Source organism: Cutaneotrichosporon cavernicola (genome assembly GCF_030864355.1).
Source record: "Cutaneotrichosporon cavernicola HIS019 DNA, chromosome: 4".
In the NCBI taxonomy this organism is placed as follows: Eukaryota; Fungi; Basidiomycota; class Tremellomycetes; order Trichosporonales; family Trichosporonaceae; genus Cutaneotrichosporon; species Cutaneotrichosporon cavernicola.
In genome coordinates this window covers 585,914-613,403 of record NC_083396.1, presented here as the reverse complement: position 1 = coordinate 613,403, position 27,490 = coordinate 585,914, and the positions used below count along the sequence as shown (strand labels likewise).

Here is a 27,490-nt window from a genome sequence, read left to right as displayed (position 1 = left end):
AGATCGGCATTTCTCATGACTCACGGACTCGGGACTCTCTGTATGACTTCTCCATCTCGTCGGGACGTAAGATCCAATCGGCACAACTACTTCTTGGCTCAACTCTGCTACATTATGATATATCTACAACCAAGTCTACACCTTCACACACACACACACTTCGACCATTTGTGAGCACGGCAGGCTGGCTCTTCCGCTCGTTTGACCCGTCGTATACACTTTTCACTCCTTCGTCCTTTAGCACAAGTCTTTCCTCGATCGTAACTGGAAGCTGGGGCATCAGTAGTGGTACTAAGAAGGTACTCACTTTGACTAGACTGTAGCCGGCGCAGCGCTAGCCCCCATCAAACCCGAGCGCGGTCTCGAAGTCGTTAACTCGATGCCGGGCCGCCTTGTTCCCCAAAACCCCAGCATGGAGACGAGGCACACTTTCAACCATTACTCTCTCCTTAGCTACTTGCTCATGACGGGCATCGCTCCCGTCGTTCTAGAAACACCGTCTCGCTTAAAACTCTCCCACATCTTGTCCCCTGGCTTCGTCATGGTCTACACAGACGCTGTCATCAGCTCCGCTTGCGTGGGGCTTACACCGACGGATCGGGAGGGTACAAGTGTATTTTGGGGGGAGCACAAGCTCCATCTCAACAACGAGGGCGTCCTTGAACTCGTTCTCTGCCCGATGAAGCATCTTCGGCCGCTCTGATTCCAGTATCTCATCGACTGAGCGGAAGATTTCGTTCTCAACCCGAACCAGCTCCTCGGCGGGTATACTTGAGATGGCAGCGTACTCAGAGTAAAGGTCGGCGTACTCGGCCTCGATGGCATCGATTCGCCGGTCGATAGCATACGCGAGGGCCTCTCGAAGTGGCCCTTTGAGAGAGGTCCATTTACAGCGCCACATGATTTTGAGGCGATGAGCAAGCGGTGCGACGTCGATGCTGGCGGCTTTTAAGCCTGGACCATGTTTCGCGGCGACGGTGTCGACTGCGTCGTCGATGACTGTTGCGAAATGCCTCAGGACAAGATCACGGCCGCCGATATACTTGCCTTTATTGGCTCGTATACGGGCCATGGCATTCTTTACGCAGCTATCGTAGAGGGCGGCGACTTGGTCGCGGTTGGGGACGGCGGGACTGGTGTCAGTCGCGTTGGGCAGAGGACGAACTGGTCCATCTTGGATGGAGTGTGGAGAGTGTGGCTGTGGTGAGAGTGAGAGAGGGGGATGAGGATGGGTTGAGCAAGGGTATCATATGGGAAGAGGGATGACTCAGAGTCAAAGACGCCCCTGTCGTCACTGCTGTGTGGTCCCCACTCGTCATCACTGTCACCAGCAATCTTCGACTTGCAAGTTCAGTTCCTAGCACAACTCTTGTTCTCACCACTGCCCAGGTTACGTAATGTTGGCACAACACCTGAACAGACGGAAGGTTCTCATCTTCCAATAGGTTCTGAATGTCTCTTCTGTGTCTTGCGGTGGATGCCAATGCAGATGATCGAGGAACGCCTCCGCGCCGAGGGAGAAGTGATTCCTGGACTGTAGAAGATAGCATGATTGTCCATCATCTTAGCGAAGGGTCAGTTTGTGGGCCAAGTAACAGCTGAGGAATGTACTGTAACGTGATTGCGGTGTACAGGTGCTTTACTGTGCGAATTGGTGTTGTAAAGATGTGTGGCGTTAGTTTTGACGGAATGTGGCAGTGTGGTATATTGCCTGATGGCAGGGGTCACGGTGCGAGCTTCAACCATCAGTGTCCAATGCATCACCATTCATCCCACAAGATCTAGCGCACCAACTCCGCTTCCCCAATCATTCCTGCGAGAAACCTCAACCATGGAAGAACCAGAACTTGAGCCGTACGTCAACCGGATTCAAGCCGACTGACAACAGGACCCACCTCTACGTTCCTCCCAATTCGGCCACATCAGGCGGCGGCATATCGATCATCTCCCGCCTTGTTCCGCAAGCGCAAGCCCTAATCGCACACCTCAAGGCCCTTGGTGGAAACGTACGTTTTCCTCTTTACTCTTCTGACAGAAGCGCGGCGTCCAGATCCTCGCGGCCTTATCCGCCCTCTCTGACGTCCCTTTTGACTTCAGCGTGGTTAACTGCCAACCATGCGTCGCGTGCTTCCGCTTCGACTCGGACCAGCTCTGCATCCGTACCCCTCGGGGACCCTGTGCGTGGTGCTTGGGCATCGGACACGAATGCTACTTCCCCGACAGTTCGCTCCCTCTTCCACTAGAAGAGCCTGACAACGCCGCCCAACTCCTCGACAAGGTCATCACTCGTGCTCTTGAGAACATGCGCTCCGAGGCGCGAGATTATGCTTGGGCTCATCTGCAACAACTCGTCCCCATCCTCCCTGCGATCGCGGACGACATGGCTCACGACATGAGTGATGAATCTGTCGAGGAGTGGGCACACGACTTTGAAATGCGCATGGCAGACTACATCCCAACAATAGTCCAGGACGCCCTGGAAAACCACGAGAAAAAGTACCGCACCACGCTCGGCCCGTACGCACTCGCCATCGTGCGTGCGTTCATGTGGAAGGGGGCAGAGAGTGTCGATGATCTGGAGCACGTTGTACAGGGTGTGGGAAACAGTTTCCGCCAAATGTGGGAAGAGGACGGCCCGAAGCTCGTGCAGATGCTTGCTCGGCAGGATTTGGAGGAGACCCTTGAAGAGGAGTCGGACTGCGAAACGGAGTCGGACTTCGAAACCCTCACGAGCATCTCCGAGGTAGTGGGGAACGAGATGTCTGTTTCGGGACAAGAGGCCATGCAGAAGCACATAGCTAGTCTGCCTGGGATTAAGGAAACCGCCGAAGAGACAGCGCTTTCTCAAGCCACAATGACCCCAGGACTGGCGTGGTTGGTGAGCCGCGATCTACCAAAAAAACTTGATAAGTGGGAGAGGGACATCATCCAGAAGATCAAGCACAAGTTCAAGGAGCGGGTTCCTACATTGGGTCTGGACCACGTCTCGTCTTGGACCGCCCAGGGAAGGGAGAGGTTGGCGAAAGAGGCGCTTGAGTTTGCTCGGGGAGTCATTGCTGAGTGGAAGGCAACGGCAGGGCAGTAGATAGCGTATATATACAGTATTGTAATGTTGTGCATTTAGTTTAGCGGTTGGTCAAGATCGTTACGAGTTAGTCGGGGTTGGAAAGTGTGCGAATCATCGATCGAATGCTGGGGGAGACCTCACGTCGCAGGTGGCCACATTCTCTGGTGCGAATGATGTAGTGTGCGGCTCTCCTAGATCTACCCCTGCCTTCCAATGATGCCGCACTGAAATTCCAGCGAAATACCTGATGGCACCAGGGGTAAAAGGAGTGATGTGGCATATGGCCACAGGAGTAGGTGCGAGCGCCACCCGCCCGTGTCAGGACCATCAGTGACCATGCCTCAAGAGCGCGTGTGTCCGCTTACGACAAGACCACCGAACAACGTCAACCTAGACACAGCGATTCTGTAATGGAGCAGCAAGCCACTCTTGACCATCATCCGAACGCGAGGTTGGTCCTCGTCTTACCGGAATGCTCCCCTTACTGACTCTAGGACCGCCCTCCTCATCCCCGCGAGCAAAGCAGGCCCGGTGACGACGCTTTCGTTTTTCAGTTCCCTGGTCCTGCAGGCTAAGGACTTGATGGGCCTGTTGGGGGTACGAAACGACGAGGTACGTGGATGAATGTCTGCCCTCTTCGCAAATCCACCTTTTGCTGACAGCAGTGCGACCACGACATCTTCGCCGCCCTCCAAATCCTCTCCGCTGCCCAAACCGACAGGACTATGGTCGGCTTACACGAGCAATGTACTCACTGCCGGAATTCCGCCCAGTACTGCGTCCGCTCAAGCGTAGGCAAATGCGCCCGATGCCTTGCATACCAGCACGACTGTTCCGACTACCAGAACGACCACGCCGACACAGTTTGCTGCGACGTCATCATGAAGGCCATTGAGCAGTTAGGCGCGGGAACGAACGAATACATCGACGTCCGCATTGCGTTCCTCGAATCACGCTTCCCGTCTCTTGTGGCGCAGGTCGGTCGTATGGCGCAGCAGACCAGTGAGCTGGTTAAAGACTATATGCGGATGAGAGCCCCAAATCGGATATCTAACCGTCTGGAGCGGATGCTGCCGCGACATATCTCGCTCTATTCTGCCACGAACGGAGTTGACGTACTGGCGGTCATCCGTCGGGAAGTGGGACAGGGGATGTGGAACGGAGAGTCTTGCCGCTTGATGGCATCCCTGGCGGCCAACGCTCTCGGTGCGATGCGGGACAAGGAGACGCCTGAGATGGACGAGGATCTCGAGAAGCATGCTTTGTTTCTGTTATCAGTGACACGGCGAATAGACCTGGAGAATAGTACCCGGGGCGCTCTTAACGCAAATATCCGTAACGAACAGAGAGACTCACAAGTGATCGCACCTCAAAGCGCCGGGGTGGAGAATGGAGCCATGGAGCCCAGAGGATCGGCCGACCCGATTGCGAACCCAATCCCCCTCGCTCCCGCTACAGAGGAGAGCATGCAGGCAATGGAGGCAGCCAAGGAGAAGATCCTGTATCGCCTCCCTGCCATCAAGTGTGGAGTTGCGACACTGGTGCTCGAAGAGCGTCCACACAGCCTCGCGAAGAAGTGGGAGAAGGACCACATTTACCTCGTACTCAACCCCTGGGCCTGGCCGATTCGCCAGGCCCTCTTATCGGCGCCCTACGGCCACCTGGGCCTCGATGCGTGGGGCATGGGTGGCCGGACCATTAGCGCGGCCGACGTGTCCGCCTTCACGGATGAGCTGGAGAAGAAGTTGGTTGAGGACGCCAAGCGGGTCGCGCGCGACGGCGTTAAGGCGTGGTATGCACTTCCGAGGAAGAGGTTTTGAGTTTCTAGTGTGTTTATACTGTAAGGTACATCAAACGAGTACTGTATCATCCCTCTTCGTTTCTTGAATGAAACTGATTGAAATCATTCTCTAACAACTCTAGTGGAATATGTACCCCTCTCCAGGAAATATACCCCAGTGTTGACGTGGTGGACCCGGTTGGGATGGCGGCAACGGCGCGTAGTCTTTGCATGGAGGGCTATCGAGCGCTAACGTAATGGTACAGGACCGTTTGATTCTGTATACTGTAGCATGCATGCCCTTATTGCAGTCGAGTTCTTGGCGTGCTAGTTCAACCCGGGGACGTCCCCGGCTCCTCCAGGATTGCCTTGTGCAATATACACAGCTGTTCCGTTGAGCTGGTCAAGCAGCAATCTTTGGTCCGCAGCCGCTGGACGACACTCTGCAAACTGGTCAGCGGGTAGCGATAGCAACTGCTCTCGCCCTCTTGATCTTCCTCCCCATCCCCGTGAAAGAAGATGTAGTGCTGATTTGGGGGAGTGGCAGAGTGGCACATGATGGCACGAGGGGATGGTGCGAGATGTGGCATGTTGGAAACTGATGGATACAGGATCCACCTTGCAGTCGCCCCACTCACCATCACCAAGTAGGACACAAGAGCCAGCCCTCTGGCAGTCAACTTGCCTTCAACTCACCTGAACCATGCGAGAATAGTAAGTCGCCTCCCACTCTCCCACTGACAACAGTGTTACCATCCCTATCCCCGCCAACAGGATTGTCGCCGGAACGGGCGTGTGCGTCATCTCGTTATTGGCGCCACAGGCGACCCAACTCATCGCCCTCTTCGGCCAGAGTCAACTAGTACGTTCCGCCCCCTGCCTTATTAACGCTAGCGCGATCGTAACATTCTTGAGGCCCTAAACACCCTGTCTAGTATTGACAAGTGTCCAGGTATGATCAGGACAGCAAAGTATCTGTGCAACCGCTGTTGCTCCGTTAATGGGATCTGCGTCCGTCCCAGTGGGGCAAAGTGTACGCTGTGTCTGGTCAACGGAAAAGAATGTGTCGGATACAAGCGGGACCCAGAAGACGTTCTTCTCGAAAAGGCGATCGCGCATGTCCAGATTCTGATGGATGGCAAAATTCTCGCCATGCAACGCCTCGTGATCAACCTTACCCCCCGTCTCGTTGACCTTCTTTGCCAAGCCATGTCTCCTGTCGGAGGCCATACCCACCCTATTGGGTATGTCGAGAAGGTGACGCGCCACCTTTTCGAATCACTACGCGCCCACTTCCGCAAGGAGGTCAAGGATGCAGTCCATCGCCACATCATGCGATATTGCCTGGCATCGTCCTTTCAGTCTTTGGCCTATATTCGCAAACGCATCGAACAGGGCGTGAGTGGTATTGAACATCTTGGGCCTCTGGTCGAGCACATTCGTTCAAATATTGGGCCTGCGTGCTACAAGGAGTGTGTGGAGATGCAGACGTGGATTGAGCCATTCGCAAAGGATTGGATGGAGGGGTATCGACGGTGTGAGCAAATCAAACGCGGTGCCCGTCCCCAAGACGCGGACCCAGTCGTCGAGGCGGCCATTTCGGACACAGGGGAACAGGCGGTGGGGGCTCCTGACACAACACTCGAGTCGCAGGTTCCAGGGGGAATGAACCACTTGCAGAGCCAAGCGACGCAGAGAACCGACATAGCGTATGCAGAGAACAGCGAGGTATCTCTCAACCATACCGTCGTTCCTGCACCGGCTCAGAGCGGAGACATGGACCAGGACCTAGCGGCGACGCTCAACAGCGCTCCCAACGCAGCGGAGCCAAGCACCGCCGCTGCCACCCAGAACTTCGGGGTCCAGGTCAGCGAAAACGACGCGCACGCTGTTCCCACTGCGGCCTCCAAGCCAGGCCAAAGCGGAGACGTTACCCATGACTCAGCGACACCTCTGAATCCCCCTTCCAACGCCAGGGAGCCAAGTCTTGCGCCCACCGAGAACGACGCGGCCCCGCAGGCGACCAACATGGCCGCCGACACCGACCTCCCGCTCAAAGTCAAGAACGAGGTTCTGGCCGAGCTCCCATCGCAAGATGCCAAGGCGATCCGCGACTTCCTGAACGGCCAGATGGACAAGTGGGTGAAGGATGCGCGGCGTGTCTTGGCCGCTCGCATGTCGTTCAACTCTATTCCTCAGTGGAGCGAGGAGCACCTGAAAGAGCAGGGCATGATGCGTGCGCAGGGGGCCGTCCAGCACTGGCGTAAGCTGCGCCGAGGGGGTTGATAAGTCGAGTCGAGGTTGAGGTTGTTTTGTATGTTGTATGCATGTTCATAAGCAAGATTGAGTAGTCGTTAGGTTGATGTCAGTCAGCAAACCCTCCACCGATCCTCTGATCGACAATCAGCGTTTACTCCACTACCAATACATGTGGTTGGGTTGTAATATGGTACAATGAATAAATCCGTGAGACGAGCCCTGGGTCACTAAAATCGAGCAGACGGCCTCCGAGCCACATCTAGTGGCGGTCCGAGAAGGGGAGGGGCTCAATCTGATGTCAGCGCACTGCTTGACAGGAAAAGTTGTTCAAACTCACCGTGTCAAAGACCTCCAACGAGTCCCGGATGATGTTAACGGCCTTGTGCACGTCCTCCTCGGAAATGACAAGAGGCGGGGCAAAGCGGATGATCGTCTCGTGCGTCACCTTCGCCGCGAGACCCTTGGAGAGCATGATGAGGCACAGGTCCCAAGCCGTGCGGCCCTTGGTCGACTTGGAGTGGTCGATCACGACGCCGTTGAACAACCCGCGCCCGCGAACCTCGGTGACAAACGGCGAGTTGATAGCCTTGACGCCCTCACGGAAGATCTCGCCGAGCTTGAGCGAGCGTTCAGCCAGGTTCTCCTTGACGAGAACGTCGAGAGCCGTGGAAGCAACAGCGCAGCCGAGAGGGTTGCCACCATAGGTCGAACCGTGCTCTCCAGGCTTGATGCAGAGCATAATGTCCTTGGAAGAAAGAACGCACGAGACGGGGTACATGCCGCCCGACAGAGCCTTGCCGAGAATGACCATGTCGGGCTTGATGCCGTCCCACTCGTAGCAGAGCATCTTGCCGGTACGGCAGAGGCCGGTCTGGATCTCGTCGCAGATCAGCAGCACGTTGTGCTTGGTGCACAGCTCGCGCACCCGCTTGAGGTATCCGTCGTCGGGAACAAAGATGCCCGCCTCGCCCTGGATCGGCTCGACGAGGAACGCGGCCACCTCGTCGCCGCACTCGTTCAGGACGGCCTCGAGGTCCTCGGCGTGGTTGTAGCGGATCGTCTTGCCGTTGACGGTTGGGCCAACGTTCTCGAGGTATGGGCCAAAGTTGTTGCGCGCATCCTCGTCGGTCGACATCGAAATGATGCCGATCGTGCGGCCGTGGAAGTTGCCCTCGACAGAGAGGACCTTGGCCTTGTGGGGAGCAATTCCCTTCTTCTCATAGCCCCACTTGCGCGCGATCTTGATGGCCGTCTCGACGGCCTCGGCACCAGTGTTCATGGGGAGCATCATCTCAAAGCCGAACAACTCAGTCACCTTCTTGGCGAACGGACCGAGGCCGGTCGAGTAGAACGCGCGGGAGGAGAGGGTGAGGGTGGACGCCTGCTGGATGAGGGTGTTGACTGGGGTCAGCAGGTTGTTTGGGGAAGGGAAGGAGGGAGGGGAGGGTACTGGAGGGTGGAAACGAGGCGGCGATCGCGGTGAGCGGCACCTGACACGTCCTAGTGAATAGCGCCAGCGATTTAGTCGTCAGACCAACCCAGTCACACGACCAAAATCTCAGACATTGCCTTGGCAGCCCGCTTCCCCTCATGCGACTCAACTCGACTCGGAACAGTGGATCTCCACGGTAGTACTCACGAATGTCGGGGTGGCAGTGACCCTGGTTAACGGCGCTGTAAGCAGCCAGGAAGTCGAGGTACTCGTTTCCCTCGGGGTCCCAAACACGCGCGCCGTCTCCACGCGCAATGACAAGGGGGAGGGGGTGATAGTTGTGGCTAGCGTGAGTCTAGGAGGAAAGAAGGGACACTCACGCAGAGTAGTCAGCCTCGAGCGACATGATGTCGACGCTCGAGAGGTGCGCCTTGCCTGGCGAGGTGGTTGCGATGGGAGCCATGGTGTATAGAGAGATGAGTGGATAATGGAGAAAGTCAACACCTTTGGACGTGTATATACCTTGCCCCTCCTTGCCCCTCCTTGCCCCTCCCTCTTGCCCCTTCACCCCGGACAACCGCCACCGGATCTGGGCGGCTAGTAAGCGCCAACTGTAGGGTGATGTTGGTTTCCGCATGTGATTCAAAGGGACAAGAGCAGAGGGCGGTAATGTTCGGAGTGGCCCCGAGCATACTCTACATACCGCAGTACCGCAGGTAACTTCGGATGAGGATGCTCCGCCCGGAGTTTGTCCCAACCTTTGGCGTCATTGCTTGCGTGGTCACCTCGAAACGGACACAACCATCCCTGGGACCTGAGTTAGACCCACGTTGAATGACAACGGCAGTGTAAGCGCGCGCTACAATCGCGTCGGTCAGAGACCTCTCCGCGGGGGTGCAAAGCATCCATGTCGCAATGCAGCTCCCAGTTCAGAATGCACGTCCTGGAAGCATTGGTGACCTCCCATTTGTCCCTCCTATCCGCATCCGTTATCTATCATCCAAGGCCGCCTCAAAGCCAGAGCACATCTCCAGATCTCCGCCGACGTTGCTTGACTCTCCGACTTCGGGCTCGGCGCAGCTTCCTGGACATCTGGACATCAGTGGAGCTGGACCACGGATCCGCCGCAGCCCAACTCTAACTCTCTATCAGACCTGATACCAAACATGACATGCAAATACTACACAAATGTAATGTAACGATGCTCAATACTCTATCTATGCTTGAGCTCGCCCTTGTTCCACCGCTGAATGAGGAGGTTGACAGGCTGCTGCTTCTCGGGGCTGCTCGAGCGACTCGAGCCTGGAGAGCCCGGCACTGCAGCCAGCGTCTCCGTCATCTTGGGCTTGAGCGTGGGCGGCTTGGAAGCAATATCGGCCTTGGAAGGTGCACGCCACGACGGCGCCGCGTTCTCCTGCCCCTCCTTCTCGTCTGGCTTGGGCTCCTTCTTTGGCTTGTCACTCTCGACGCTCGTTCCGCTCGCTTCCCTCAGGCTCGCAGGCTTTGGCTGCGTAGGAGGCGCAGCGCGGGGTACACGTGGGCCGGAAGGCCTACGTTGAACAAGCCCAGGTGGCTTATTCGCAATGACTGGTGGGCGACTCGCTCGCCCACTGCCGTTTGCACTCGGGAATCCAGTCTCCTTGGCGGGACTCGTAGTGAGCGCCTCGTACCGGCTCACAATGTCGTTGATCGAACTGCGTCGGCTGTGGCCAACAGGCGTGCTCCGTCCGCTGCCGCCAGACACAGGCGATCCCGAACGCACAGAGACGAGCGGCGGGGACAGCTTGCCTGGTGAGTTGGACCGCGGGACATCAAACATGCTCTGCGGCCGAGCCATGCGAGCAGTCCCCCGTCCACTCCACGTCCCGTACCCAGGTTTCGGAGGCGAGGTGGACGGGCCTGTGGTGGCCTGCTGCTGATACGCGGCGACCCGGTGCGCGATACTCGGAGAGGGTGGATGTTGGCGCGAACCAGACTTGGTGGGTGAAACAGGGCGGCGAGTAGTCGCCTCTGCGCTCTCGGGTATGGGCTCGTCGTCGCTGGAGTCGACTTCGGCCGGCGGTGGCGTCGTCTTCATCGTCTGGAGCGGTGACCAGTTGGCCGAGTTGAAATTGGTCGTTGGCCGCTGCGTCGGCATATCCGGCAGCGTGGCGCGCTGAGCAGCACCCTGAGGCTTGTTCGGCGTCGACAGCGGCTTGGGCATCGTAGGCGGAGGAGGACGAACCGCAGTCGGCGAGACACCGAATCGCGAGCCAGACGATCTGTTAGACAATATTGGCTGCAACGGCGCTAGCGCCACCGATAGCGACTCGTCGTTACCGCCGAACAGGTCCTCGGTCGGCTTGAGCGCGTCCATCTCCACCTCATCGTCGAGCATGCTCAAATAGTCGGCCGTGGGCGACGACGAGTCAATGCTGGTGGCGGGAGGCTTGAGCGACTCCTCTTTATTCTTGAATGCAGTGCCCGTGACATGCGTCGAGCGCGGGTGCGGGACTTGCCCGTGGGAGGATAACCGGCTCGCCTTGGAGAGGTGTCCGCCCGTGAGGTTCGCGATGCTAATGGACTGGCGATGGGCCATACGCTGCGACTGCACTGGGGGCGAGGGCGACTTGGAGAGGTTCGATTTCTCCTCCTCGCGCGTGATCGCTTCAAGCGAAGGGAATCTCTGCTCGAACGACATATCGCTAGATGGGCTCGTTGCGTCCGGCGAACGCCCCAGCGTACTGGACGCCGAAGGGGGTCGCACAGAGTGACCGCTCTTCTGCGGAGACGGAGGCGTGACCTTGGGAGACCCGGGCGACGCCTTGGTGGAAGCGGGCAAAACCTTGGTCGCGGACGGCGTCACCTTAGCGGACGTAGGCGGTGACACTGAGAACGAGTCCGTGAAGGTCCTCGTGGGTTTGGGGGGCTTCGGCCCAGTCGGCGGGGGAACACCAGCAGATCCAAAGCTGGTGCCGAACGAGTCGCCAAAGCCTGTGGGCGACATGACCTTCTGACCGGTATTCTTGGCTGGCATGCCAAACGCGTCGCCAGTGGTCGACACGCCGAACGCGTTGTTCGATCCCGTGCGCTTGACAGCGTCCTTGGGAGCATCCTTTGGTGGTGGAGTCGGAGCACTAAATGAGTCACCAAATCCTCCAGGCGACGCCGCGGCCTGGTTCTTGGACATGCCAAACGCGTCGACACTGCCTTTCGCAACGCCAAACTGGGGCGATTGGTCGGCACTCCCGCCGTTGAATGCCGAGCCCTGCAGCCTTGCGAGAACGGGTTTGGGCGGTTTCGTGCCGCTGGCAGTCCTCCGTGAGAGCGACACCGCGTGTTGAAGCTTGACACCATGCGCTGGCCCCTCCCGTTCGCCGGTGACTTCCATATTGGTGGGCCCAGTGGTAGACGCAGGCACAGGCATTTTGGGAATGTGTGGAGTTGGCAGCTGGGGTGGCGGCGCCATCTCGGCAGCAGTCGCCTTCATTGATTCGGGACGAGTTGGACGGCCGCGGCGCTGTGGCTGAACGGAGGTAACCAACGGTGGCTGTGACACAAGCTGCGAAGTCTGCGCGCCGCCAGCAGTGAAGTCGAGAAGATTGGCAGACGACTTGGGCTTTTTCGGCGACGAGGGGAGGGCCACGGGAAGCTGGCGGTTAGGCATGGGCTAGCGTTAGCTCATCCTGAAACAACACACTCACGTAGTCGACTTCGGACCGAGTGCCGCTCATGTCATGGACCGCCCTCAGCACCTCGAACACCGTTGGGCGCCGCGACGGCTGCTCAACCAGCATGGAAGCTGCGCGTTAGTGAGAATGTTCAACCGATGGGGAGCAACTCACCGATCAGGTGCTGCAACCTGGGCGAGTACACAGGGTACTGCGGGAACGTGTACTTGGCGTTCACGATGGCAAGCGTCCCATGCTCCTCAAAGGGCGTAGTGTAGTAACACAGCTTATACAGGAGGACGCCAAGAGCCCATACATCTGAGATTAGTGCTGGGCTGCACGGCATGACTCACCGCTTGGCAGGCCGACTGCCCAGCCCAGTAAGGGCTCGACCATTTCTGGGCTGCGATACTGCAATGTCGTGTGCTTGTTGAGGTCCTGCGCGAGTGCCTCCGCCTCGGCCAAGTTCTGCGGCGGGTGCGTGGCAGGAAACGTCGTCGAACCAAAGTCACACAGTTTGAAGATCAAGGGTGTGGGTCGCTGAGGCGTGGGTGGCTGGCTGTTGGGATGTGACAGCACGTTCTCAATCTGGACTGTCAGACGTGACGCGCGGGAAATGCACCTTGAGATCGCGGTGAAGGAGAGGCCTGCTCATCGCATGCATCGCGGCAACCGCTTCACACACATCTGTGAAAATGTTGAGGATCTCGATCTCTTTCAAGCGGTCGCGCAAGCGCTTGTTCAAGAGGTCAATGATACCGCCGCCTGGAGTCAGCGACCCTGCCACGCTTACAGAATTCCCCGCCAGCGCACGCACCTGAGCAAAACTCCATGAGGATGAAGACCTCGTACGTGCCGTTGGATAACCGGTGATGCGAAGAGTCGAGATACTGGATGAGATGGGGATTTGGGGGGAGCGCTTTCTGCCATCAGCCTGGTCTCCGATAACAGCTAACCATGACCTCAATCTCGCGGCTGACGTCCCGCCAAACGCTCTCATCCTCGAACGCTATCCGCTTGAGGCAGTGCGTCGTGTATCCCTTTTCTCCCCACCTTCCCTTGGTGTTACTCCGTTTGGGAGGATACACTGGCTTCTCCGAGCTCGTGAGGTACACATGCGCGTACCCTCCCTCGGAGAGATAACGCTCCACGCGGACGGCATGTTGTCCCACCCGCACCATCTGGCCAGGCGGCAGCGTGCCCTTGTGTGGGCGTCCAGTGTCGCCGCGCTGCTGTGGATACGATTGTCCCGGGTACTGCTGCGTATACTGCTGCTGGGGCATGTGGGGTTGTCGGAACCCTCCGGTCGGCGGCTGCGGTTGCGGCACCGAGGTGTACCGTTGTGGCTGTTGCTTGTACTGCATGGCGGGGTTGTAGCCGGGCGGAGCGCCGTTATAGGGCAGGTTCATGGGCCCAGCAACCGGTGCGCCGCGGTACTGGCTTTGGCTGTACGGCGTGGAGGATTGATACATGGGGTCCGAGCGGTGCAGTGTTTCGGGGGGCGGGGAGGTGGGGAGGAGGGAGTCGTATCGGACCTCGCAAGCGGGTCCGATGAGCCCGGCAACCTCAAAGTGGAGCAGCGGAAGGCACGAGGAGTAGGTGGAGTCAAGAAATGGATGTGTAGATGTGAGCGTGGTAGGTATCTAGTAAAGAGAAATGAACAAGATGTTTATGATGAGATGGATGAATGGATCTAGCCTTGGAGTGAGGCTTCAACTCGACAATGGTTCAATATGGTTGAATATGGCTTAACATGACTTACTATGGCTTACTATGGTTCCCTATGAGTTGAGTTCATTAGGGTGATCATAGACCTGGCCAAGCATCGTCTGGCTGGGCCAGGTGGGCTGGCGGGCAAGACGGCTCTGACCGCCACGTGGAAATCCATGATGTTGTTGAGAATCACATCAATAAATACACGTCATTCATAAACATTACCCAAGGGCGATTAGAGTGGATGCATAGCTGCATAGGACGATACTAACTACCACGATAGCCTAGTCTAGCCCCACCAATCACAGGGGGCTCCCGGCACAAGTGTCATTTAGAGAGATACGTTGCAAACCGCTATGATACAAGTCCTGGACAAGATACAACGAGACCGAATTAAGCGAGAGTTACTCCAAGATCTAATTGTAATACTGCGTCACTTTGGCGCGCGGTCTCCATGAGATCGAGGCCCTCTCACTGCGCAGCGGTCTTACACCATCATTTCCGGCTGCTTGTCAGTTGGTAGGGGGTCAAGCAGCTCCGTAATTGGTAGATGTGCCGTATTTGAGGAGGATGGAGAGAGAGCGCCCTCCGTAGGCCAGAACACGGCCTTGAACACCTTGAAGGCGAGGAGGAAAAGGATCTGGTGTCAGATCCAGAGGTCAAGGGGGACACACGAAAGCGATTGAGATCCAGTTGAGCACATATCCCACAATCGCCATCGCACAACTCCTGTTGTAGCCCGCACACTGGGCGAACTCAAAGTGTCCGGCCTTTGTAGAGATGGACGCGGCGCTGAATCCAAGTACACATAGGATTCCGAGGCATACAATGTCGATCTGCGTTGAGAAGCGGAATCGGATCGCGAACCTGGTGTTAAAAGAGACAAGGATGCAAATGACGCAGCACTTACGACAAGTACGTGAGCGTGAGCGCGTTCCATGCTTCAACGAGCGCGACGCTTACCCACAGCCGGGGGGTAATCAAAACGTGTCCAACTGTCTATTAGCGATGTTTGCCAGGACACGCACCGCGATCATACCACCTCTGGAGGACGGAGGCGTTCAGGAATAAGCTCGTCGAGACGAACACGAGCGCTAGCACGTACAGGCCTCCCACGGAGCGCCTTGGTCTTGGGGGCCTAGTAACGACGATGATTGGGGCGGGATTTTGGAGCAAGTGAGAGGATGGTGGCGGTCGTGCCGCTGGGCGGCGTTGGAGTGGAGGGAAATCGGCGGTTCTTGACAGGATGGAGATGAGAGGCGAAGCCTGGTCAAAAGGGTTTCAGAACTTGAAGATGGTGGGAATGGTGATTGTCAGTACACTCGTTATTGTAGAGTGAGAGCAAGAGTAAGAGTAAGAGTAAGAGTAAGAGTACATCGTGTGATTGTGTGGAGTAACTTTATATACAATAGTCAAGACATCAAACATCCATTCAGGCACCGGTCTTTCGATCCCCTTCAATTAATACATTCATCTTGGTCTGAAATTTCACATCATTTTCAACTACAGTAACAAACTCAACATCATCTTTGAGCTCGTCAACCGGCATGAAACTTGACGAGTAGCCTGGGTGCGTAGAACATGGTGATCAGCAGAAGAGAGAATATTGCAATGGACATACATTGATGAGGCGCGTCTCGGCGCAATCTCTGTTTGGCTAAATGACGTCAGTTGAAGACTTGGTGTGCCTGACGCCTTTTGACTTGAGAGCTGAGAGAAAGCTAATGAACCAGGGATGGATGGGATATGGGATAGAGGTCAGGGGTCACGCCTGAGTCTTGGTGGTGGTTGATTGATGCTAAACTTGGAGGTTTCATCTTCCTAAACAAGGTATTGGTTAATCTGATGATCAAGTTGTAGATTAATGTTTAAGAAACCCAACAATCCGGCTAACCCAACGACGACCCAATGATCCAATGAATGACATCGGCTGCTTTCGACTGCTTTCTGGCCTCAATACTAATTCAGATCCGGCATAGCGCGGGGTGCTTGTGCGCGTGACGCTAACATCCGGTCGTAGAACATTGAGTGGCGTCAGGTACTGGGAAGTATCGCTCTTAGGAGCGAGGAGCAAGGTAGAAAGTTGGGAAAACAAGAACAAGTGGCGTGCGCGTCTGAATTGACCTTGCTTCATTCCTTTGATCTTTCGTTGGCACGTGTTTTGATTTTATGACTCGCTCACTCAACTCACTCTAGAATCTTGATCCTCACTTTACCTCTTTACCTCTTTACCTCTTTACCTCTCTACCTCTCTACTCGCTGGGCGCCTTCAATCTTCCATAGAGAACCAGTGTCCAACAGGCCGTCGCTCTAGCCTAGCGAAACTACACTGCTCAACTATGCTACCACGATGGCCGAGTGACTTTCTCCCTTGAGACAAAGACTGATGATAGCCCTTCCTTGTTCCGTATCATCATCATTACGGACAATAACCTCTCGAACCTGAACGATCAATGTGTCGACATGAGTCTCAGCAATATTCGTTCCATGTATACCCACGGCCTCACCGAGCAAGTGATGAGGAGATTCTCAACCAAGAGCTTCGTGACATCCAATGTTGTCACGGACACAAATAGTTTTCGGGTTGGGCGCTCTAGTCTCGGAAACCTGGATGGAGGGGCAAGAAGATCTGCTGGACTCGTTTTACCTGGCACTTGAAACCGCTAGTCTGAACCATCTAAGCACCGACATTTCAGCTCGTTTCTTCAGAATCCTTGACTTGGACATCGCTGTTTCCCAGAATACCCTCAAAAGCCAGGCGTACAAGGATTCGGAAGCCTTTGCCCGGATGCGCATCGCATTGGTCTCTGTGCCCGTCACCATGCCAATGGATCAAGCTGATGACCCAACCTCAATGTGGGGCACTTCGATGGGGGCACCCGAGGCCTAAACTCAACAGATTTTCGACTATGTGGAGGCTCATTACCGACCCCAAATTAGCTCCCTTGTCGATTTCATGGAAACCAAGCTCAAGCACGAAATGATCCAAGAGATGGAGGAACAGCTATCTGTTGGAGCTTTCCCAACATCTAACACTGGCATCACTGATAACTGATCACAGTGAGTCCTCCTACCGTCTTTTTTTTTATCGGCGCCTTCAGTCGGCTTCATGACTCAGTCTCCAAATGGCCACTCCTTGTGCTGCACCTTTAAAGACCAGCATCAATGAAGAAATCAGGCTCTGGATGGAAGACTACCTCCGCATCAAGTACCCTGCAATCTCGTAACATAATGGTAAGAACTTCTGGGTATCCCTACTGACTCAGCTTGAATTGTGTTCGACAAAGAGTACCTGTCGTCGTCCCCTTCCCTTTTACCAAGGAATCAGCCAAGTAAACATGCACAATAATATGTAATTGCACTCCGTAATCCGTGGTCCGGCTCTAAGTGGTATGCTATAAATGTTTGTCGAGAAACTGCGCAGGCAGAGATTCCGACTGGAATGCACAGCAGGTACTCTTCGCAATGGCACAGTTGTATTGAATCGGTGGCGTTTTCGCAACCTTCTTCGCCCTTGACTGGTTCACACTCCAGCTCCTCAAACTTCGCTGCGCCTGTCGCAACTATATTATCTCGACTACACCTCCATTCACCTTCTCTCCACCATCCGACACCTGCTCAACAACTCTCGTTCTTGGCTTTAACCCTCATACCTTGATCAAACATCCCGCCTCGCGTATCACAATGAGCAAGTGAGTAACCCTTAGGCGGCACATCTGACAGTAGCCACTCCTACTCCGCCATCACACCGTTGACGGACGTTGACGTCCACAACCTCTTCAACCAGTGTGTAGACGAGGCGATGGCACCACTTCTCGCCAATCCCCCGTTCCTCAAAGTACTCCAGTCTTATGTTCAACATGGCCAAGTATGGTAGCATGTCAACTGTTGGGCACCGCGTTTGGGGAGATTCGAGTGTCACCACTGTACGTGGCGTGGTTGGTTGTTGGATGGCTGGAAGAGAAAAGACCCAATGCTGAACATTCGGTTCACCTTCCCTCGCCCCTCTTATCCTCTTCCCTCAAATCCACCTCAAGTGGGTGGTCTTGCTTTGATTCTACACTCTTCTTCTCCTTCTCATCATCCATCATCCCTTCTCTCTTGGTGTCTTGAACCTCTCAATCCTTCTCGCCTTTCACTCGTGACAACCTCAATGACCAAGTAAGTGACCAAGTAAGTTGGTTTCCGAGATGGTACTAACATATAGCAACCCGCAGCCTAATTTTCAGGAAATCGAGCGCTTCTTTGGCCAGTGCGTTGATGGTGCAATAGAGGAAACCAAACGACTCAAGGTCCTGACTTATATCGAGAAGCTCACCAGGGGGTAGAGGAGCGCTTTCCCTCTGTTATGACCGAGACCGCCGCAGATATATGGGCTCAACACGATGCACAGCTCATGCTTCCGAGGACCAAACCGAGTACCACGATTAAGGACGTTGAGCGGAGGTGGGAAGGGATCCTAAAGATGGAGGCCTTGCGCGCCTGCATCCCCCAAGGCACCAGGAGATGCCTTGACTTCTTCGCTAGTGTTCTCAAAGATGATTATCGCTATTACTCCTTCCCTATCTGGGTTCATGCAGCAGAGGCCTGGTGTACGAGGCAAAGCCCAGCCTCACGACCAAGTGCCGTGTCACTCTAGAGGCAGCTAGTAAGGTTCCGGCTCTCGGTGCTGATATTCGGGACGATAACGCGTCCCATTGGCTTCCCACCTCGTTACTGTGCATCTCAAGCAGCTCGAAAGCATGATGAAGGCCGACGCCGTCTGAATGACCCACAGCCCCTGGTGCTTTGACCAGAGGCGGATGCTGCTCTACCAGAAAACCAACTGAGGCACTCGAGCCAGTCACTCAGTGATCGCCACAATATTACTAAAGCTGTGCATTCGAGGTACGCCGCGCTGGGTCGACAGCGCTATGCGCGCTATTCAAAAGGACCATTCGGGGGATCGGGAGATCGAGGAGAGCCTCCTGAAGCTGTGCCCATGACCCAACCTGTAGAAGAGACCTTCCTACACCGCTGATACAGCCTGCTACAACTTTTGTCAAGTGAACGGTAATGTCCCTTGGATAGTATTGTAGGTTGAAGAAGCCTCCTGTAAAGTAGTACACGCAAGCTTCAGTTGTGGAAGTCAGGTTGTATATGGAGTGGTCTTTGAGTGCAAGACAGGTGTGCAGCTGGACGGCCATCATCTCATTTCGTCAGTTCACGCTCTTTTTCAGTGACCTACTTAGTCCACATTCTTCCCAGCATCCTTGTACATAAGCCCTCCCCGTCCCTCATTGCGTTAGAGAGGATAATATATCCCGCAGTTGCATAGACCAGTAGCCATTCCTCTACCATACTTCTCCGAGCCTGTTTCTGACTCTTATCTAGCTTCCAGCTTCACGCGGCTGTGGGATCCGAGTGTGTACCCAGCATCATGGCGGGAAGGTACTGTACTGTACTGCGTTTCCCGGCTAACTTTGCGCCTGGTGAACACCGTGCGGACTCCATGGATGCAAACGAGGCTTTACTTACCGCTGTCCAAACCCCCCGCCTCTGGTTAAAGATGAGATCGGCCGCTTCATCCATAACGCCACACTCTCCGTGACACGCCAACGTGGCTTAGCGACGAAGAGATATCTCGTGTCCGTCAGCGCTGCGTGGATCACGTCATCACCCGCGTCCATGCCAGCTCACACAAGTGTTCGAACAAGATGGTGGCGGACATCGAGCTCATATGCCGTCGATTGCAAAGCCCGCAGCTGAGTGCGTGAAGACGAACCACGGACTATCACTGCTTCTCCACGGCTCTAAGCCGATGTACGCAGGGTGGTGGCACACAGGAGTGGTCCAAAGTGCTGTTTGGTTCCGGATACTTATGTCACGTGATTTATAACGTGAGGAGACCTCATTTACGGAGAGTCGCGTCAACTCCTGCAACCCCCACCCAACCAACCCCAGGACGCCCGACGCGTCCAGCAACAACATCTCACCTTCCCTCCACCACTTGATCCATCCACAACGCTCTCGCCGCCATGCCACTACGGCGACTCGAGCTATCCAACTTCAAGTCATATCGCGGTGCCCAGGTGATCGACTTTGGAGATGACCCGTTCACCTGCATCATCGGCCCGAATGGCAGCGGCAAGTCCAACCTGATGGACGCGATCAGTTTCGTCCTGGGCATCAAGTCGGCCCAGCTCCGTTCCACCAAGCTCGCCGACCTCGTGTATCGTGGTCGTAAAGCTGCCGAGGGCGCGCAGGAACTCGGTCTGGACGTCGAGATTCCCGAGACCCAGACGCAGTCGCAGCTCGGCCCGAATGACGCGCGCAATGCGAGCGTCGCCATCGTGTTCGAGGACGACAGCGGAAAGGAGTGGAACTTTAAACGCACCATGTCCGCCGCCGGAAACACGGCGAGCGTGTACTCGCTCAACGGCAAGACGGTCACATGGACCGACTACAACAAGCAGCTGGAGAAGTTCAACATTCTCGTCAAGGCCAAGAACTTTCTCGTGTTTCAGGGCGACGTTGAGAACGTCGCGAGCCAGGACTCGAAGAAGCTGTCCGAGCTCATCGACCGCATTTCGGGGTGCGTTATCTTAGCTTAAATGTAAACTAACACCAGCTCGGCAGACTACGCTGATGCGTACGAGGACGCCAAGCTCCAGCAGGAGAAGGCGAGCGAGGCAGCCAACGCCAATCACGCCAAGAAACGCAGCATGCTCACCGAGGCCAAGCACTTTAAGGAGCAGACGGCCGAGGTCAAGCAGTGGGAGAAGCTCATGAGCTCTAAGGACGCTATGATCCAGCGCCACCTTCTCTGGCGGCTGTACCACATCACGAACGAGATCAACAAATCGACGCGCCAGGTCGAGGAGGCGTCAGATCAGCTGACTGAGCTGCGCGGCGCTGTCGAAGAGAAGAGCAACGCCCTCAAGGAAGTGCGTAAGGAGTACGCGAACGCGCAGCTCAAGGTTAAGTCGCGCGAGGGATCGGTCAAAAAGGCTGTCAAGGCGCTCGACGACAAAAAACCTGAGCTCGTCAAGCTTGAGACGGAGATCGAGCACTCGGAGAGGAAGGCCAAGTCGACCATTACGCTCGTCGAGCGTGTCAAGAAGGACCAGAAGCGACAGGCGGATAGCGTTGCGGTACTCAAGGCTGGCGGAGCCGAGATCCAGAAGAAAATGGACGAAGCGAGGGAAAAGCAGCGCGAACAGAGCCAGGCTGCTGGACGCGCGCTCACGGACGCCGACCTCGCCGAGTACCGCCGCCTGCGCGCTGAAGCTAATATTCTCGCCGTGGCCGAGCGGCAGCAACTGGAGGCTCTGCGCCGCGAGCAGAGGAGCTCAGTGTCTGCCCTCTCGTCGGTGGACGACCAGCTCCAGCAGGCCGAGCGGAAGCGCTCGCGCTTGAACACTGACGTCGAGGCGCTTGCTGAACGTGAGGAGACGGTGAGCTATCTGACTTGCATCCAAGCTGACAAACAGATGGCCGAGAAGGTTGCCGAAATGGAAGGCGAGGCGAAACGCATCAAGTCCCAGCTCGACCAGGCACAGGCCGAGCGTAACAGCATTTCGTGAGTCACACGTCCGTGCACTGCTGACTCCAGGATGCGTGAGACCGAGCTCAACGATCGCCTACAGGAGACGCTGCGCAAACTTGTCGAGGCAGGCGCGGACAAGCGCGAGTCGGACAAGGAGATCCGGCTCAAGGAGAACATTGCGACACTCCGCCGCCTTTTCCCTGGCATCCATGGCCGCGTTGTCGACCTTTGCAAGCCGACGGCGAACAAGTACGAGGTGGCTGTGCGCACGGTACTCGGCCGCAGCCTTGACCAGGTCGTGGTCGAGACGGAGAAGGTTGCGATTGACTGCATCTCGGTAGGCGTACTTGTGCTTCTGCCTCTGACACCCAGTACCTGAAGCAGCAACGTAAGGGAGTGATGACGTTCGTCCCAATCGACACTGTGCAGGTCAAGCCCATTCCGGACAAGTTCCGCAATGTCGCCCGCGGCGCGCGCTTGGCGATCGACTGCATCGAATTCGAGCCGAGCGTCGAGCGTGCGATGCAGTACGCCTGCGGCTCGGCGATCATCTGCGACTCGCAGGAGGTCGCCAAGTATGTTTGCTACGAGAAGCGCATGGAAGTCAAGGGTGAGTACCGTGCATTGACCGGTCTGACAGCTAGCGGTGACGCTCGACGGCACAGTCTTCCACAAGGCTGGGTTGATCACTGGCGGTCGTGGTCAGGACAAGGGGCGCAAATTCAACGACAAGGATGTGAGCTCGCTCATGCAGCTGCGGGAGAAACAGATCAAGCAGCTGCAGGAGTTGTCCCAGTCCAAACCGAAGGAGAAGGACGACGAGGGCAAGTACCAGATCCTGTCGCGTCTGCAGGCCGAGCTGGGTACGGCGAACGACGACCTCGCGGCCACCCGTCTCCGACTCGAAGGTCTGCGTAAGGAGCTTGCCGCTGTCGAGAAGGACCTCGGCAAGATGAAGCCAGAGCGCGAGAAGCGCGCCAAGGCGCTCCGCGAAGCCGAGGACAAGCTTCAAGGCCTCGCGAAGACGGTCGAGGAGGCGGACGACAGCGTCTTCGCTGCATTCTGCCAGCGCATCAACGTCGACAACATCCGCGAATACGAGGATGTCCAGTTGAAGGTCGCACGCGAGGAGAACGAGGCCCTCGAGGGGTTCAAGATCAAGGCGGCGCGGAATCTGCACGCGGTTGAGTTCGAGGAGCAGCAGCTCAAGGCGACCGAAGACCGGCTTGCGTCACTGCAAGCCACTCTCGACCGTGAGAAGCGCAACAGCACGGCGCGGAACCAGCGTAAGCAGCAGGTCGAGGAGGAGATCGAAGCGCTCCAGGCCGAGATCGAACGGCAAGAGGGCAAGCTGAAGAAGGCCAAGGAGGCGGCTGAGAGCGTCGGGGAGGACGTCGAGAATGCTCGCAACGCTGTCAAGCGCGCCCAACGCGGCCTTGACAACGCGCTGAAGGAGATCGCCTCATGGAACGACGAGATCGAGCGGTCCGCGTCCGATCGCCACGCCATCTACCGCCGCTGCCGACTCGACGACATCGATCTGCCTCTCAACGCTGGCGACCTGCAAAATGTCCCCATCGAGGACAATACCGCCGAGATGGCGATGGATGTGGACGGCAGCTCGTTGCAACCCGCTCGGACAGATGACTATGGCATCGAGCCGGACTTTGATGCGCTCACGGACGAGGACCGGGAGAACGACTCGCCAGAATACGGCGCTGAGTTCGACACGCAGATCACCAAGATGAAGGCCGAGTTAGAGCGCGTGGTGCCGAACATGAAGGCGGTCGACCGGTTGAAGGACGTGCAGAACGAGCTCGACCTGGCTGAGGATGAGGCGGACGAGGCCCGGAAAGCGAGTAAAGACGCACGTGACAGGTTCCTGGGCCTCAAGAAAAAGCGCTGCGAGCTGTTCAATAAGGCGTACCAGCACATGTCGGGGTGCATCGACCGTATCTACAAGGATCTCACGAAGCAGGCGAACGGCCAGGGCGGTGGCATGGCGTTCCTTTCTCTCGAGGACAGCGAAGAGCCATACCTCGCTGGCGTCAAGTACAACACCATGCCGCCAGGGAAGCGTTTCGTCGAGATCGAGCAGCTGAGTGGTGGTGAGAAGACGATGGCGGCCCTTGCGCTGCTCTTTTCGATTCACAGGTGAGTTGCGGCTGTCTCTGGGTCGCTGCGACGCGACTGTCTGTATAGGAGATCTGACTGACTCTAGCTTCCACCCTGCGCCTTTCTTCGTTCTCGACGAGGTCGACGCCGCACTAGACCCTACCAATGTCTCCAAACTGGCACGGTATGTTCGGCAGCAGGCCGAGAAAAGTGTCCAGTTCCTTATCATCTCGCTCAAGTCTACCCTGTGAGTTGCGCGCCGACGCGTCGACGTGTGCATTCTCTCCAACCTTGGCATTGCGCTGACCCTTCAGGTACGAGCATGCCGATGGGCTGGTGGGCGTCTACCGCGAGCAGGTGGAGAATTCGTCGCGGACATTGACGCTGTCTCTGCGCGAGGTGAGTCCCTTTGTAATTAACAGGTGCAAGCTGACAACCAGTACGAGTGATTGATGGCGTTGATGTATTACCCAGCTGTAAAAGTAACAAGAGATTCAAGCAAATTGGTTGGTTTGGGAGGGTACAGGCACAACAGGGCTGTAGCCGGCGGCAGTTGGTTCTCCCACGCCCCAAGACCCAAGAGCGGACTGTCTATGCGGCTCCCCCCACTTAGGCACATTAACCACATCTGGCCCACCCTGTGACGTCGGCGACTGACCGAGTTCCCCATCCCAGTTATCAGCCCCCTTGTCCCTTCTCTCACGATCCCACCCCGCTCATTACACTTCCGCTTGGCACAAGTACCTTTGTAGCTTTCAACCTGGTTCCTCTCATCCTCTCCTCTTTATCTTCTCCTTCCTCACTCCGACCACTCCAATCACTCCGCCATGCTTCCCGACATCTGCAAGGACATTGAGCCAAACTTCCTCCTCTGCGACAGCGCCCTCGAGCACATTGTCACCCACTTCCGTAGAGAGCTCCAGGCCGGTCTCGAGCAGAGAGGCGAGGATGTCGCCATGATTCCGAGTTTCGTACCGGGCGTCCCGGACGGAAGCGAGCAGGGGTGAGTCTCGCTTCTAACTCCGTACCAGCAAGCCAGCTGTACGGTGGATAGGGGGAGTCGGCGAGCTGCCCATGAGAAGGGAGACCATGGGAGCGAGGGGAGGCATTACCGCGAGAGGAAACATGACAGTGAGCGAAAGCGGAGACACGCGCCCTCCTCGGCTTTGGGCGCTGGGGCACATTATGGAGTGACGGAAACGATGTGGGAGCGGAGGGTGCGTCCGCTTCTGTCATGCCTGGTCGTGTGCGATCTGTCGGCCAGCAAATCATGCAGAACAAAGCCTCCAATCTCGCGACTGCTCTCACTAGGCCCCTGTCAGTACTTATCCGCTGACAGCAGCACGTTCCTCGCCCTCGATCTGGGCGGGACGAATCTGCGCGTATGCGAGGTCCGGTTGCTCGGTAACCACAAGTTTGAGATGAAGCAGCAAAAGTACAAGGTGTCGGACGAGCTCAAGGAGGGCGAGGCGACGGTGCTCCTTGGTGAGTAGCTGGCATGACACGACCATTGGGTCTCTGGAGCGGGCGAGTTTGAGGCTGGAGAGTTCAAGGCGGCTGGAGTCGCTACGGGGAGGCCAGGTGGAGCTGTGGTGGATGTGTCACCTCTCACCCGCCGATCCAGGGCCTAGTGTTGGGCCCGTGCTGATACCAGATTACATTGCGGACAGTGTCGACGCGTTCCTCACTGAGATTGGGAGCGACGTTGCGCCGGAGAAAGGCGAGCCGTTGCTCCTCGGCTTTACGTTCTCGTGAGTGATCGTTGGTTGGTTGGGCGGAAGTGTGGTGCAAGGAATGAGAACGTAGTGAGCACAGTTGGTGAAGAAAACGTTTGTGGGAGAGGACGAGTGTCACCACCCACCAGTCCCTCCCAGCGCACCACGTTGTGTAGTCCGCCCACTTCGCTCCGACCCGCACTAACCCCAGCTTCCCAGTCGAGCAGACCGCCATCGACAGCGGCACGCTCCTGACCTGGACGAAGGGCTTCAATGCCAAAAATGCGATCGGCAACGACGTCGTTAAGCTTCTCAACGACGCGTTTGAGCGAAAGCACATCCATGTGCGGTGCAGCGCGCTCGTCAACGACACGGTCGGCACCCTTCTCTCGCGGTCGTACCAGCACGGTCCTGCGCTCATTGGCGCCATTTTCGGCACGGGCACAAACGGTGCTTACATCGACAAGACGTCGACGATCAAGAAGCTCGGCGAGAAGCATATCTGCGAGCTCGAAGAATGTGGCGAGCACGCGGGCGAGTACATGGTCATCAACACGGAGTGGGGAGCGTTTGACAACAAGCGCCAATGTCTGCCCGTATCGATCTTTGACGCTAAGCTGGACCGTATGAGTATCAACCCGTGAGTGCGGACCGGGGTAGAGGGTTTGGTTGAACGGCACACGCTGCGAGCATAGCTGTGTCACCAGGCCCCACCACTCTACAAGCTGTCGGTCGGCACCGCTGACGATAGCCGCAAGCAGGCATTTGAGAAGATGGTGTCTGGCATGTACCTTGGCGAGATCACGCGCAACATCCTCTTGCATCTGATAGACTCGAACGTGCTCTTTGGAGGGTACAGTACCGACGTGCTGAACGAGCACTACGGGTTTGACACGTCGTTCGTGTCAGCGGTCGAGGGCGCCAAGACGGACGAGGACGTGATTACAGCCATCACCGACATTCTCAAGGTCAAGCGCAAGTACGTCGAGCCCAGAGACGTCGAGTTAGTGCGCTGGGCAACCAAGCTCGTCGCGCACCGCGCTGCGTTCCTGGCAGCGACGGCCATTGCGGCAGTGGTTCAGCTTACGGAGAAGCACCGGCGCGCAGAGGACAAGGAGACGATCGACGTCGGTGTCGACGGAAGTGTGGCGCAGTACCTGCCGGGTTTCGAGACTAACGTGCGCGTCGCGCTACGCAAGTTGCTCGGAGAGGCGGGTGAGAAGCGGATCACGATTGGTTTAGCCAAGGATGGCTCGGGCGTCGGCGCGGCACTTACCGCGCTGCAGGCTAAGAAGGCGATTGAGCGGTCCAAGAAGGCGGCGGCCAAGTAATGTAAGATTATGCAGTACATGTGGGTCTCGCTGTCTGGACGGGTTGTGTCCGGTTCTTCAGAACTCCATTCGCCGAAGACCTGGACCTTCGAGCTGCATCGATACAGGTCGATCTCATCTCATCTCATCTCCAAGCGTGCAAGCGTCCAAGCACTCCACCTCCGCTCAGACCCATCCACATACCCGCACCATCCCGCACCGGAACAGTTCGGATATCTCTCAGCGAACCACAGCCAGTGTATCATCAGGTTAACCTGGCCGGCTACGCTGATTCATATTTCTTTGAACTGGCGGTGTGGCGCTGGGTGGCTGAAGCCAGCGCTGAGGGATGAGGCCATGTAGGGACTGCGCAGGATTATCCTGTTCTGAGTTTGACTAAGACTGACGCGCAAATGGAGCCTTAGGCTACTGTACCTAGCTTATCTGACTAATGAGTAGTCTCAGTAAGTAACATGACAATATCTGTCTTTGTAATAATGCACGAGGTCAGGTCTCGATGCAGCACTCAGCTTTCCGCCCTATTCGCTAATTTTGCTGCGTATAGTATGATGCCGAGCCATGACGTGGCAAGATTGGTACGTGTTGGTACCGGCGGATGCCCTGCGGGCATCTGAGCTAGGGAAAGGGGCTCCGGCGCCCGTTAGCTTGTAGATATGTGTAGACGCTGTACGCAAAACAAACACATGCAGCTGGAGAGATCGAGCTCAGTTGTGCTGTAGGCGAATGTATATGACCTGTTTCGAGGCCAGGTACGGCGTGTGTGACGTGCGTGACGCTGGAACGCTTGAAGGACATGGAATGCCACTCTGTTCTGAATCGAGCCTGAGACGAGGCTGATGAGGCGGTGCAGATAAGGATAATCTCATGTTTGGGCGCTTGTGACGTGTTGAGCGCTCGGTC

At 56.5% G+C, this 27,490-nt stretch overlaps 7 protein-coding genes across 7 annotated transcripts; 3 read left to right on the top strand and 4 right to left on the bottom strand.

Moving 5' to 3' along the window:
- Positions 1-546: 546 nt before the first annotated feature.
- Positions 547-1,173, bottom strand: CcaverHIS019_0402450 (uncharacterized protein; the record flags this gene model as incomplete). Its single annotated transcript, XM_060600059.1, has 3 exons — positions 547-557; positions 589-1,133; positions 1,166-1,173. The coding sequence occupies 3 exons, from the start codon at positions 1,171-1,173 to the stop codon at positions 547-549; spliced, it is 564 nt and encodes a 187-aa protein (XP_060456690.1).
- Positions 1,174-1,831: 658 nt separating this feature from the next.
- CcaverHIS019_0402440 (uncharacterized protein) lies at positions 1,832-7,133 on the top strand (the record flags this gene model as incomplete). Its single annotated transcript, XM_060600058.1, has 9 exons — positions 1,832-1,854; positions 1,889-2,006; positions 2,039-2,878; positions 2,912-3,015; positions 3,562-3,679; positions 3,733-4,069; positions 4,526-4,859; positions 5,595-5,709; positions 5,742-7,133. The coding sequence occupies 9 exons, from the start codon at positions 1,832-1,834 to the stop codon at positions 7,131-7,133; spliced, it is 3,381 nt and encodes a 1,126-aa protein (XP_060456689.1).
- A 232-nt stretch (positions 7,134-7,365) lies between these two features.
- On the bottom strand, positions 7,366-9,001 carry CAR2 (uncharacterized protein; the record flags this gene model as incomplete). The annotated part of the gene is made up of 4 exons (XM_060600057.1): positions 7,366-7,398; positions 7,444-8,507; positions 8,746-8,882; positions 8,919-9,001. The coding sequence occupies 4 exons, from the start codon at positions 8,999-9,001 to the stop codon at positions 7,366-7,368; spliced, it is 1,317 nt and encodes a 438-aa protein (XP_060456688.1).
- A 750-nt stretch (positions 9,002-9,751) lies between these two features.
- AKL1 (uncharacterized protein) lies at positions 9,752-13,660 on the bottom strand (the record flags this gene model as incomplete). The annotated part of the gene is made up of 7 exons (XM_060600055.1): positions 9,752-12,187; positions 12,222-12,319; positions 12,363-12,506; positions 12,542-12,776; positions 12,811-12,953; positions 13,006-13,111; positions 13,145-13,660. The coding sequence occupies 7 exons, from the start codon at positions 13,658-13,660 to the stop codon at positions 9,752-9,754; spliced, it is 3,678 nt and encodes a 1,225-aa protein (XP_060456687.1).
- Positions 13,661-14,388: 728 nt separating this feature from the next.
- CcaverHIS019_0402410 (uncharacterized protein) lies at positions 14,389-14,938 on the bottom strand (the record flags this gene model as incomplete). Its single annotated transcript, XM_060600054.1, has 4 exons — positions 14,389-14,541; positions 14,576-14,768; positions 14,812-14,900; positions 14,930-14,938. The coding sequence occupies 4 exons, from the start codon at positions 14,936-14,938 to the stop codon at positions 14,389-14,391; spliced, it is 444 nt and encodes a 147-aa protein (XP_060456686.1).
- A 4,980-nt stretch (positions 14,939-19,918) lies between these two features.
- Positions 19,919-23,993, top strand: SMC1 (uncharacterized protein; the record flags this gene model as incomplete). Its single annotated transcript, XM_060600053.1, has 9 exons — positions 19,919-20,475; positions 20,512-21,337; positions 21,374-21,462; positions 21,496-21,766; positions 21,802-22,039; positions 22,074-23,583; positions 23,651-23,791; positions 23,859-23,943; positions 23,985-23,993. 9 exons carry the CDS (start codon positions 19,919-19,921, stop codon positions 23,991-23,993), a joined length of 3,726 nt encoding a protein of 1,241 aa, XP_060456685.1.
- A 378-nt stretch (positions 23,994-24,371) lies between these two features.
- On the top strand, positions 24,372-26,590 carry CcaverHIS019_0402390 (uncharacterized protein; the record flags this gene model as incomplete). Its single annotated transcript, XM_060600052.1, has 5 exons — positions 24,372-24,547; positions 24,887-25,029; positions 25,199-25,295; positions 25,471-25,899; positions 26,011-26,590. The coding sequence occupies 5 exons, from the start codon at positions 24,372-24,374 to the stop codon at positions 26,588-26,590; spliced, it is 1,425 nt and encodes a 474-aa protein (XP_060456684.1).
- Between the last annotated feature and the right edge of the window lie 900 nt (positions 26,591-27,490).